General features: G+C 40.5%; 1 protein-coding gene across 1 annotated transcript; it reads right to left on the bottom strand.

The window, feature by feature from the left end:
• Positions 1 to 1,695: 1,695 nt before the first annotated feature.
• Positions 1,696 to 4,401, bottom strand: LOC130576059 (CARD- and ANK-domain containing inflammasome adapter protein-like). Its single transcript, XM_057370431.1, has one exon. It carries the CDS (start codon positions 3,982 to 3,984, stop codon positions 1,717 to 1,719), a length of 2,268 nt encoding a protein of 755 aa, XP_057226414.1. The 5' UTR covers positions 3,985 to 4,401; the 3' UTR covers positions 1,696 to 1,716.
• Between the last annotated feature and the right edge of the window lie 9,252 nt (positions 4,402 to 13,653).

Raw genomic sequence — 13,653 nt, 5'->3', positions numbered from 1 at the left:
GAAGGGGGGGAAGGACAGCTGAGGGCACTTGGGCGGGCCGTGAGGGGACGTGACCGGCCGCTGAGGGGACCCGGGCGGGCCGTGAGGGGACATGACGCACTGTGAGGGGACATGACCGGCCGCTGAGGGGAGCCGGGCGGGCAGGGCAGTGAGGGGACATGACGCACTGTGAGGGGACATGACCGGCCGCTGAGGGGCACGGCCGTGCTCTGACAGGACATGTCCGGGAGCTGAGGGGACATGGCTGGGCTGAGAGCGAAGGGGAAAGGGGTGGCAGTCTGAGGGGGAATGCGAAGTTCATCGATGGAAGGCTGGAACCCGCGCTGGTGAGGGGCGCCCTCAGAGATGTGTGCGGGTCTGGGCCCCTCTCTGTGAGAAGGACGTGGAGGGGCTGGAGCAGAATTGTCATGAGTGGCTGAGGGAGCTGGGGGGGCTCAGCGTGGAGAAAAGGAGGATCAGGGGGACCATCTTGCTCTCCAAAATTCTCTGACAAGAGGGTGCAGCCAGAGTGGGTTCGGGCTCCACTACCGGGACAGGATGAGAGAGAGCGGCCTCAAGTTGTACCAGGGGAGTTTTGGATTGGATATTCGGGAAAATTCCTTCATAGAAGAGGTGATTAAATTTTGGAACACCCTGCCCAGGGTGCTGGAGTCCCCATCCCTGGCGGTGTTTAAGGAAAGACAGGATGTGGAACTCRGTGCTGCTGTTTGACAAAGTGATGATAGATCACAGATTGGACCCCATGACCTTGGAGGTCTTTTTTTGACCTAAATGGTTCTGTGATTCTGGGAACCACACAGGCTGTGTGCYCCTATGTCATTCAAGCATGTCATGTCTGTTCCTTCACCAGGGCATTGCCAGGGTCAAATTCAGGTGTTGTTTTATCGGCAACAAAAAAACAGCTTTGTTGTCATACATTCTTAAATCCATGTTTCATTTCACAAGAGGTATTTGGGTGTTTAAGAGGTATTTGGATGTTTGTGGTAATTTGGCTTGTAATCTGAAGCCAAGTGTAAGGGTTAATTATCATTATACAGGAAACAACCCCACAGAACTTTCTGTTGATTCAAAAAGTGTTTCTGTTTTTATTTGTGTTGTCATCTCAATACAAATATTTTGAACCAACAAACCCTGTTGCCACCTTTTTATTCTGAACATTTAATCTTTGTGCTGGAATGGATTTGAAAGTAAAATTAATGAATGGCAAATGCAATGTTTTTTGTTATTTCTACTTAAAAATACAATGGTATAATAAAGGATAGAAAGAAAACCGTTAACAATTGTTGAATTGTTGAATAATAATTGTTGAATTGTTGAAATCTTGAAGATCCAGACATCTTCTCATAATAGATTTTTTAAAATTGTGATTTTACCAAACAAAGCTTAACTAAGCTATCCACACAGGCTAATATTCACAGATACATGAAAAGATATTTTCTATCTTTGTCTTGATTTATACTACAGGAGGTCATACACAATGTGTTTAAGGTTAGGGCTTTTTGAATAGGTGCCAAATATGGGATTCACGAGAAGCAGAAGACTAATCAATACTTAGAAGTCTAACAGAGTCTTTAAGATCCTTGTTTCCTATGACCACCTTTGCTAACTCAATTCTGCCAATTTGAGCACAATTCTCAATCATATTCTCTGGAAAACTATCCAAATTACATGAAAGAGAATTCTGCACTTACATTCAGCAGTTTTTTCTTTACATCTTCATTTTGTTATTAGCATTTTTCTTCTCAGTAGGGTTACAATTTGAGCCTGATTTTCTGTTTCATTAAATTCTGCTACTTGCAGTGGAGTCTTTCTGAGGCTGTTCACGGCAAGTAAACTTGCTTTTTCCCCTTGTGACCAGTTGAGGAGGGCACTCACAGCACTGACATGTCCAGCCTTGCAGGCGCAGTGCAGGGCAGTGTCTCTGCTGCTGTCCGAGGCATTGATGGCAGCCCCGTGGCTCAGGAGGAGATTTATCAACTTTTCATGTCCATACTCTGCRGCAATATGCAGGGCTGTCTTCCTCCAAATATTTCTGTCATTGATARTTTTATTTTTTCCTGAGGCCAGGAGAATTTTCACGATCTCTGTGTTTCCTTTCATGGTGGCATAGTGCATCGGGGTGCATCCATCCATGTCCTTRGCTCCAGCTTTCCCTTTCTTAGCTAGCAGCAATTCCACGATGCTGAGGTATCCTCTCATGGCTGCAGCGTGCAGGGGAGTCTTCTTTTCCTTGTCCTGTGCGTTGGGGTCAGCTCTGGCCTTCAGGAGTACCTCTGCCATTGTTTTGTCTCCCTGCTCAACAGCCAGATGYAGAGGGCACTTTGACTGCTTGTCCTGAGCATTAACGTGGGCTTTGTTGTASAGCAGCAGCCGGGCAACAGTGGTGTTACCTCTCTGACTTGCGATGTGCAGGGGAGTAACAAAATCTTTAGTGACAGCATTAATATTGGCCCCAGCACCGATTAAAAGGCGAACCAATGCTCTCTTATTATGGAGCACAGCGATGTGGAGCGGGGTTTCCTCAGCTTGGTTGCTGAGRTTTGTGTCCATCCCCCTGTGCAGGAGCAGATCTGCGATGGAAGCAGCCCCAGCCCGAACTGCCAAGTGCAAAGCCGTGTCTGCAGCAGGAGTCCTTGCTCCCAGGTTTGCTCCTTTTTCTATGAGAACTTTTGCTGACTCTGCTTTGCCCATTKCACAGGCCAACAGCAAAGGAGTGTAATGCATTTGGTCGTGGGCATTGATATCTGTGCCTCTGTCAACTAAAGCTTCTACAATTCCATGCAGATTCTTCTGTACAGCTCTGAAAAGAGCTGGCTCAAATAAGTCAGAGGACAGATCTTTAGAATATTCCAGTAGTATTTTGAAGATGGATGGGTGGTTACTGTTGAAGACTCTTTCAACCACGCTGGAGTCAACAGTGGCTCCAGCTTCTAGGAGTACTTTTGCTGTGTTTTCAGATCCCTGAGAAACAGCATAACTGAGAGCAGTCTGTCCTCTCTCATCCTTTACTTCAGTGGAGGCACCAGCCTCTAGAAGCATTTTGGCCTGGCTGCTCTCATCTTTGAGAGCTGCCATGTGCAAAAAGTTGTGCTGGTTCCTGCAGCTCATTGCCTCTTCTTTCAGGAACATCTTCAGTATGTGCCTGTGGTTATTCTCTGCAGCCCGGTGAAGTGGTGTCTTGCCTTTCTTGTCCAGACTGTACATGGAAGCACCACCTCGGAGAAGCACCTTGACTGYGCCTCCATGGCCTTTCTCAGCAGCCCTGTGCAGGGCTGTTCTCCCTTTCCTGTCCCTCACACCTGGTTTTGCACCTTTGCTGAGCAAATATTCCGTGATGGATGGAYGGCCATGAGCAGCTGCAACATGCAGAAGTGTTTCACTGGAAGGGTTTAGCACATTGAGATCATTATCTTTCAGTGTTTTCCGTAACTCAGAAAGGGAGCCTTTAGCAACTGCAGCAAAGATGTTGACARCAGCATGATCTTTTCTAGGTTTTGTTGCCCTTGAAAGTGGAGTAACCTTTCCTTTCTTTATAATAGCCCCTTTGTTCTTTTTTTCCTGAGGTCTGTCCTTTTTCCCCTGGTGCTGTTCACTGCTATTTTCAAACCAAACTTTATCTTTTTCAAGTAAATACCCAAGCAACTGTCTTCTGGCATCTCCAATGCTTTCATTTACTTCCCCAACATAATTTCTTATCTTGCTGTAAAGTTTTGGCTCCACTTGCTTTAAACATGGATAAAAAAAGAGCCTGCAGGCTAGTTCACCTTGAGAAATGAGTGTGTCTAAAACCCGAAAGTTCTTTTCTGTTCGTGTCCTGTAGAARCCCAGGATCAGTTTTTTCTCTGGGGTAAAAATACTGTTTTGTATCAGGCAGTGCAGGAGCTGGTCTGGGTCATTTATGCCTTCTACAAGCTCTTCTTTTTTAGTCCTTAGAACTTCAATTGCATATGCATCTGTACACAGGCTGCTCGAATGCACGATCATGTTGCTAATCAAAAAGTGAATTGAGGTATTGTTTAAAGGTRAAAAGGAAATAGCAAAGCAGGCTCACATAATTTCAGTCTTTTCATAGGACTATGAACCAACAACCGTTGTAGATCAGTGATAAAACTTTAAAGAAATCAAAACTCYCTCACCTTTGAGTTTCTAGTTGTTAGAAGTCCTTTGATCTTCTCTGTTCTTCCTTAGCAACCGGTACAGCTTAATAACAAAACAAAAGTCTGTGACGTGTAAAGATATTTCACTTGGAAGCCTTCTTCCAGATTTTTAATGCATAATTGGGGATTACAAAAAATGCCTTTGTGAATCTGATATTTGAATAGAAGATAGTTGTTAGTCGAGTTTCTCTGTTCCTCTGGCCGAGCTGGTTCATAAATGACCAGTCAATTAAACACGACAAAAGAAAATTCACAGCGTAGTTACTGTTGCCATGATCACACACCTTGTGTGAACTGAAATGAAAGAGTGCACACTGCCAGCTATGCAGGCCAAAACCCTATAATGCAATGAAATAAAAGCATAAAGACCTAGATAAAAATAAACTGCATAAGCAGCTGGTTATAAAAAGTGATCCAGCCTTTCTAATGTGAGCTACAGCTCCAGTCAGGGGTATATTTAAGGYCATTTACCTTGTCATTCCTGCTCTAACCCAGAGTCTGTCTGGAAGTTAATTCTTTTACATGAGATGGATCAAGGCCTGTGATTCAGTGTGCAATATTTAAAGTATAATTAGAGCTTTGATTCTGTGTAGTCTTCCATACGGATGTAGGATCTTGGAATCTAGCTGTAATTAATTTAACTTATTGGTGTTTCAATTCCCTATGGAAGAGAAGGAAATAAAATAATAATWATCCACACATTTTGAAACCAATTTGAGAGAGAAATTGAGTTTACGGAGTTCGGGAAAAGCTGGAGGTAACATGAGATGAAAAACTGAAACCTTGACCTTATTTAAGCAAATGAGAAATTTTACCATCAGYTTCTTAGTTCAGTGCTCTTTCTGCTGGGTCCTGCTCCCTTTGCATGATTTTTCTTTAATAGTATGTACAAGGTAAGTGATAAGATTTTTAATTTTTTGCTGTTGACTTTAGGTAAGATTGCAAAATTTATACTATTAAAAAACCCCAAGTTTTATTGAAGAAATAGCTGGGAAAGGCAAGACTTTTAATATATATTTTGAAAGCCAGCCAGTTACCAAGTCAGCGAATTAGACAGCCAATTTAAGAGCCCAGTAATTCCTCTGAAATGCAAAGAAGGGCACTATACCAAGAATATCAAAACCTTTGTCATGTAGTTAATGATTGTTAACTCATAGCATGGAAAACCATGGTTTAATGTGGACTGAATGGTGTTCCCAAATCTGCCACTGACTCAGTCAGTGAGCTGCAAATTATTTAGTCTTCAGATTTGACTTAAAGTCCTGAAGATCTATCTGTGTCTTGAGTAAATTATCCTTACATAGTTTGGGGAAATGGGATCTTCATGTTGTCATTATTACTCTTCCATGCAAAATAGAGATAACAATCTTTGATCACCTTCACAGGAAAGTTGTGAGTTCTGGCAGAGGAAATTATTGTGTGGGYGCTAAGCAGAGTTTTATTATAGATGGCACAGGGATTTTTAGAACTCCTGAAATTTTAAAAAACAGCAATGGTGATATTCTTAAAGATTCTATTAGTATGGCAGTAATTTCCACAGGAATTTCCCTGATAAGCCAGTTCTAGTAGAGGATGAAGGGTGCAGTTCTCCTCACTGGCCTTGAGGAGGAACATTTGAACAATATTTGCAGGCAGCATCGTTTTCAGAGCCTCTGTGGAGCTTTATTTTGGAAAGTAGTAAGCAGCAAATGCTGTGTTATGAGATGCAAATCACAGTTGTCAAAATATAATTATGCATTTTTTTAGAAAAAAGTGACTTATGAGGAAATTCTGTCTTAAAACAAGAATCACATTTGGCAAGAAAATTTTGGAAGCTTGTTGTATAGAGTTGTTTTTAGAAATTAYGTTTTAAAAGCCCTTATTTTTTAATTATTATTTTAACCACTTTTAAAATTAAGCCTTTGTTCCTACAATGACTTCCCAARGAGATTCAGTATTGGCTATTTGAAGCATACTTTTTTGTTTGTATCTTTTTCACTTACTAACTCACTTTATTTGATATGTAAATGTTTTAGAGAAGGGAAAAATGYTAAGGCTCAACACCTCCTCTCTTTTGATTAAGTGCATGGGACAAAAAATATGTTGGCTCAGCAGGAAACTCCATTAAAAATAAAACTGCAGCATTTAATATTGCTAGAGATCTAAGAAACTAAGTGATTTGGAGAGAAGAAGAGGGAAATCTTTGGCCTTTTATATMTTTTTTATATTTATTTGTTATCAGAGGGTCATGAGATACTTCCCAGACCACTTTTTATTTCTGCTGGCTTCTTTAGCTCCACATGTCCAAAGACTGGATTATTAGGTTATTTTAAAAGGCTATTTATTGAGGTATTTTAAAAAGAAAATAATGGGCTTTGCTATATTTGTAGATTTGAAGGGCAGGTGATGCCCTTGAGAGGAAAAATATAATTTTTTGCCTTTGCTGAGTAAGTGTCTATGCAGGGAACTCTTTGAATCCAGCTGTACCTGGGACACTTGAGTCAGTTMTTTCTGACGTGCAATCTCAGTTTTGCTCCTAACTCATGTCCTTGGGCAAATCCCTTAATCCTTGTTCCCTGTTTACACAAGCATTAAAAAAGGAAATTTTTTTTTCTACCTCACAGACACGTCCTAAGTGTTTATTACTATTGGTGCAGTGCTTTGAAGTTATAGAGTGCTTTGAAGTTTTTGTCCTTTGAAGTATTGTTTTCAGACTTCTCAGCGATGAACATTTATTTCTTAAATTAACGCATGCCCRTGTTCTCTGGCTGATTTCATGTTGCCTTGTCATCATCAAATATACATTTATTTTTCTCCATTTTAATTTCTTGAAGATGAAAACAACCCAAAGTACATCTTGAGTGTGGTGAAAGGGATGTGAGGGGATGTGGCTGCGGGAGTGAGGCACCTGCAGAGGTCACCATTCCTCCACCGAGGCTCTGGCCGAGCTGTTTGTTGGGAACTTCTCTCGCTGTGGAATAACCAGCCTGTRAGAGATAATAGAGCCATCATTATCTAAACATCATGAGGGATGCAGAACTATCTCTGGGTGATTAAGGCATTTTCCTTAATAAACATGGCTCATGAATAGAGCCTTGTTTTGGATAACCAGAWATCTAAGTGTGGCTGAGCTGGTTGAGGTGGAACTATATTTAGGTAGAGCTGGACTCAGAACCAGCAGTGCTAGAAGAGTTCATGATGATGATTACAGTGAGCTTCACTTGTTATAACATTGAGAGAGCTCTGCAAGAGGCAAAATGKAGAGCTTGGTTTTGCCTAAAGAGGAGCTGCAGTTAATGAGGGAGGTCCAAAGGCAGCTTTGGTGCTGAGTGATGAGTTTGTGTTGGTCATATTTGTGTGGACAGCAGGCTCRGGGCCTTCCTGGCTGGTGTTTGAATGGGAGGTGTTCCCTAGGGAAGTGCCATCCCCAGTGGCACATGTAGAACAAGGATCAGCAGCCTGAGCAGGGCCTGCTGAGGGCAGGGAAAGCTGATCTGGGCAATCTCGTGTTCTGTGCCTGACTGGCAGCTGGGCTCCCATCCCATCCCATCCTATCCCATCCCATCCCATCCCATCCCATCCCATCCCATCCCATCCCATCCCATCCCATCCCATCCCATCCCATCCCATCCTCCTGCACTCGTTGGCAACTCAGAGCCACCCCTGTGGAGCCTGTGCCTGGCAGGGTGCTTGAATTCTTGAAAGAGGGATCTGCAGAAGGCACAATTTTCCAGATTTACCCTCTGCTCATGGATACTTTCAAAATACCAATAAAGCAACAGCTGGTATAATAACACAGGTATTTTATTCYATTTCCAAAACAAACCACAGTCTTATCTCAGCACTGTAGGGCTGTTTCCTCAGCCATAAACAAATGAAGGTCACGTTCAGTCTGCACCCGTGCAATGCAAACTGTTCTTTTTCCCAAAGATTAATGTGTACTTTTATGAAGGKCCCAACCTGGTGTAACTGTGAGTAGAAAATTCAGGTCTGCAAAGTGCCACTGATGGCTGTAAATGCCAACAGAGCAGGCTGGCTGGCTGCATCCAGCTGCAGGAATGAGGCTTAACATCAGTAGCTCAGCTAAAGTGAGGATTAGGATTGTTTTCCAGTTTATCATGCATTTATAAGTGAATTTAAGAAGAGTGACCAAACTACTTAGGAACAGGTTTTTTTTTTTTGTATTTTTCCAAAGTTCTTCACAGAATTACTTGCCAGGTTGTTTTCTAAGAAGCTACATGGTGGAGGCTGAGGGAAAAACTTTTTAGTTTACCTTCACAGAGCTAAAGAGCAATGCTCTTGTTTCAGAAGATAATAAATAAAATAACAGTTGGTTTGAAAGAAACAGAAAAAATGTTAGGTGTGATTTGATGAATGATGTATTTAGGTACTGCAATTTTCATAATGCAAAGTTTAGAAATATGTTACAATTTTTGTGTCTAAGTGATGAGCTTCCAGGAGAGTCTGGTGCTGTCACTGCATCTCCCACAGAAGCCTTTTGGTCAAATTTTCTTTGTAGAGGTRGAGTACTTAATGAAAAACTATTCTGAATTGCAGAATTTTGTTCTTGATCATAAAAATCTATCACCAGTACATCTTCACTGTTCCATCTAAATCTATCTATAGCATTTTCCTAGACTTTAGACAAATTACACAAGGAACTTGCTTGTAACTACATTTAAAAAAAAAATATATTCTTTTCATTCCTTCTTCTCGAAAAGGATATGGAAGCAACTGCTTGTTTATTTATTTATTCTCTTTGTTTTTATTATTATTTAGTTGTAGTCCACATGTAACTCTAGAGAGGTGCTTTAGAGGTGTACAAGTTTGACTCTCAGAAACATCAGTAGGACATTAGCAACTCCTGTCTTTTTCTGAATTCTGAGTAAAGTTCTAGCACTGAGGACCTGATTAACTGGAGCACTGGGCTCAGGACCTCAGCTGTCATCCTGTCTGTTTGACTCCATGAGAAACACCCTTGTTGATTTGGAGAGYTCCCTAAATCACAAAGTCCTGACTACTCCTCCAGATTCATAGTGTTTGCTTTCCTTGGCATGTCCAAAACACCCTTCTGTGTTGGGCTGCACCTGTGATATTCCAGCAGCTCTCTTTGTTCCCAAGCCATTATGTCTTCCTACTCAAATTTCCATTCAAAGAATGATTCATGCAGCAGGGGAAAGGCATGACCTGGCTGCCCCCTCAGTTTCCATCGCTGTGCAGATCATGTGCAGTCCCCTCTGAACTGGAGCTTTCATTTCAGACTTCTCTATTCCCATGCCTGGAACTAAGTCTTTTATTCCTTGCTCCTCTAGTCTGCACTGGGAGCAGAYGTATTTGCTGTATGAAGAGGCTTTTTTTAAAAAAAGATAGTTTTGGTCACAGGAGCAATGCWAACACCAGCATGGATTTTCTTTTCTCTAGGAATGCCTTCTCTCACAGCACACAGGGTTGATACCTGTGCCACAGCTGCTCTGTGGACAAATCACAAGTTTGACTCATTATTCCAGCTTTTTTTTTAATAATAGCTTTCATAACTTGAATGTTTGGTTCTGATGTCCTGCTGAAGAGAACTGCTCACCTCCACCAACAGTCTTTATAAGAGATGCATTTCTTCAGTCATCTTTCCTAATGCTTTTGATGTCTTCCATTGTCCCAGCACCACTTTCCTCTTCATCCTTTGACTATTGCTGCCTTATGCTTTTTTGAATCTCTTCCACACTATCCCTCAACCCACTCATTTGTAAATTCAGTTTCCTTTACTGTGCAGTTGAAACATTATGAGAGTATGAGAAAGTTTTYMARKTTYYTTKGKTTRKKSYTTTTWWAARATATWTTWTWTTTTKKKKKKGKKTTTTTTTTCTCCCTCTGCCTAAATAGTAGTTCTGGGTTTACAGGATTCTGAGGTTTAAATTGAGTTCACTGAGATTTGTGGGACTATTGTCAGGTGACATGGTAGATGYTGAACAGGCATCTAGATCCATTATAATTTACCTGTAAATGTATTTTTATATCATATGATTCCCAGTGAAGCACAATCCTTGGCTCAATAATAGAACAGTAATATTCCCACTAGGGATTTYAGAAGACCCAGATTAAGGAAAGAATAGTGATTTTTAATAACTGCAATCAACCTTCTTTTTCTTTCCCTTGTGTCACAAGACACAGGGAAATCTCAGTTTCAATTAAAAGTTAATATTGCATCATGAAAATGGGATAAACGYGGCATTAAGAAGTGAATAGAAGGGATATTGTAATGACAGCTCAAGTGCTATTAGTGACTTCATGTTTAATTCAATAAAATATCTCTATTTCAACATTATCTGAAGCAGCCAGAGCTTGCAATAGAATTCAGAGCAAACCTAMTAGAGAGTGTACATGGCCACGGCAGGTTTGCTAGGAATACTGGTAAATGTAACTTAATTGTAACAAATTGCAACTCAGATTTGCATTTTCCATACTGATTGGTTTCTGTATTACTTTCTTTTTGAATCTTTTAAATCTCAAACATCTCTGTGCTCCTTAGGCTTGGTTTTRTTACTTTATTTTACAACAGGTTTCATCAATGTCATGTAGATGAGACTTCCAGTTTTGCTTGAATTAACACCAAAACTACCAGGATGGTGGTTTGTTCCCCCTTCCCCTCTTTTACTCACTGGCATAATTTCCATCCAGCAAAGCTTTTGAAAAATAAGGAAGGAAAAGGCCTTCCTGTACAAGCTTCCTGTGAATCCCATCCAAATATAAAAGACTTGTGTAAAAGCTTGGCAGGCAATCCCAGCATATGCCACTTAGTGACTTCCTTATTTTGTGCTATCATTCCACGTACAGCAAATGAATCTGAAAATCAGAGTAATTTCCATTCATTTTCGAATAAGAAATTGTAAATGGTAAATTTCCTATCTGTTTATAACGCCCACATTTTAAATCAAAAGTCTTGAATGCTGACAGCATTAGTCATAGGAAATCCTGTATGAACATCCAGCACTTGAGTTGGACCTTCCCCTGGATCACACCATAGAAGGAGTTTGCAGGAAAATGTTCTGTTACTCTCAAATCCTGAGTTGATTTTAACCCTTTGCCTGACATTGCCTCTGATATGACAGTGCTTTTTTTTCTACAGGCCATTTGCCATTTTCTCAGGATCAAAATGTATTGAAAAACTACATATTTCAGTGCTAAAATTGTCTGTATTTTAATAATACACCAGTAGCATTCTATAGYACAGATGTGCACTTAAACACCTTCCTTCATGAGCACAAATAGTCTGCAGTGCATGTTGTTCAGAAGAAAAATACTGGTTTAGAATAGTATATTTTTGTATTAATATTCATGTATTAATTATCAGCATGAAACAAAGTGTGCAGGTCAGTAAAAACAGAAAGCTAAAAAACCCCATAATTTTGTACACTACCCCATAACGTGGSCAAGGCAATACCAGTAACAAACCCAGCTGTGTTGCACATGATTATTTTCACACTACATAGTTGAACCAATTGTGACAATTTCTTTGCCTTTATTTAAAAGAAGCCCTCTCTCAATGGACATAATGTATCTTTAAAAATAAAAAAAAAATTCTACTTATCATTTTCATCTAGTGGGAAAATCCCACACATGTTGAGTTATTGTGGAACAGCTGCCTTAAATTAAAGCTTCAGACTTAAGGAAGGAATCTTAGAGCATGAAGTATCAAATAATAGCTAAATTCCAGATTAGGATGAAGCTTGTAGTGTTAGGCATGGCAAGCATATATTAGGCAAATGGACTTGAAGAATCTTAGGGGTTTTTTTCGTAATGTTTGAGGTCTAAACCCACCAATGTTTAAACGCACCTAAACATAGTTTGATAAATGAATCAAAATACATTTTAATATATCACTGTTCGTATGGGAGAGGCTCTAGACTATGAAAGTACTGATGGATGTCAATAAAAGAAATAGCAAGCCATTAAGAATTCTCAGTACTTGAGAGCTATGCTTTTATTCTCACTCTTCTCATGAGTTTCAAGAGCCTTCCATGGATTTTTGGAGCRCCACTATTCTAAATGATCATTTTGTATTCTAAGGCTGGGTATTACATGTTTTGTTTCTAAGCCAAGACCTGGTCTGTTTGGAAAAAGGAGAATTAAGCTGGGTATTTCTGCACTGCAGRTCTCAACCAGCAGTTATGGAAAACTGTGTGGGACTATGAAGGAGCTCCTAACGTAAAGCTGTAGCTGCAATTAAAACTCAAATTCATTACTGTTTGTGCTCTTGGCTGATGTGGTATCAGCTGMACCCCAGAAACACTGAGCAATCTGGGTTTATTTTTGTGTGTTAATGGTGAGGTCTTGCTTGTTCCTGTTTCTGTACAGTTTTAAAGACRAGGTGTTTTATTCTTAATTTCTTTAGATCACTGCCAGAGGTGAGATCCTCCTGAAGAGGTGGGACAGGGTGGGATGGTTGACARTGTTTTCCTGGATCATGGGGCTGTGCTCCTGGGCTGGGATGGGCAGAGTGTTAAAAAAGGGRATAATGGGAACTTTTCTGTCTTAGATTGGGCTAAACCAGTGTCAAAACACGTAGAACTAAATTTCAGGAGGGAGCAGCATTCGAAAGGCTATTGAAAATCAGGTGGCACTKAGCTGCAACAGGTTTGAGAATTGGTCTGTTTGTGACAGAACAAATAGAAACTTCCTAAGATCTTTCCTTCCCTGGGCCCATTACTTTGTTGCTTTTGTCCATATGTTATCACTGTTACCTTGAAGAGTTTGATTGGAAGTGTAACTGGCTTTGCCAGTAGCAAATAGGTGTTGTAGAGCTTAAATGTGAGAGCTTTTTTCATGGTTGCCACATTCCAGCCACACCAACAACCATTAACATTTAGTTCAAATCCAAGCCTTCCTCATGTTGCCAGCYTGGCATTTCCTGTGCACTGAAAAACACAGAAGCAGTTTCTGCACGTAAGGATGATAATGCAGCAAACAGAGGGGGCCAAGGAAATAGCTTGAAATTAATTGTGGGTGTGGTAGTGTACTTTGTAAGTAAATTCAAAACAGACATGAGAGCCAATATCAGGAACATGTGCAAGAAATTCCATTTATAAGACTTGGAATAATAACCTCACTGCCCTCTTAAATGATTTTAAACATATATGCATAAAGTTAGTCATCTAACAAAAACAGTTTCATAAGCAGGTATAGTAATGTCTCACAGTTCTYGTTCAAGTTAATGGCTGCCTGAAAAATGTTCCCTACGAAAGTCAAACTATGTTTTATAGGTTTGTCCATATGGGAAGCTGAGCTTGTTTAACCAAAAGTGTGAATTCAAATTAAGTTAGTAAAACTGGTGCAAAATCTGTCTGGGCATTTTTTTGTACTGTAAGTTCCATTGGGAAGAATGAATTTAGGAGTTCTGGATCAACCTGTGGCAATTTGGAAATTGYTGTGAGCATTTCTTTCAGGATATGCCACGTCCTCACTGTCTGTATTTGAATTCATATTCCACCTCTCCTGTGTCCCCCATCATTTCAGGTGTTTGTAG

Source organism: Malurus melanocephalus, unplaced genomic scaffold, assembly GCF_030028575.1.
Source record: "Malurus melanocephalus ecotype Western Australia unplaced genomic scaffold, MMel_1.1 scaffold_125, whole genome shotgun sequence".
Lineage (NCBI taxonomy): Eukaryota > Metazoa > Chordata > Aves > Passeriformes > Maluridae > Malurus > Malurus melanocephalus.
This window is presented reverse-complemented; position numbering and strand designations above follow the sequence as displayed.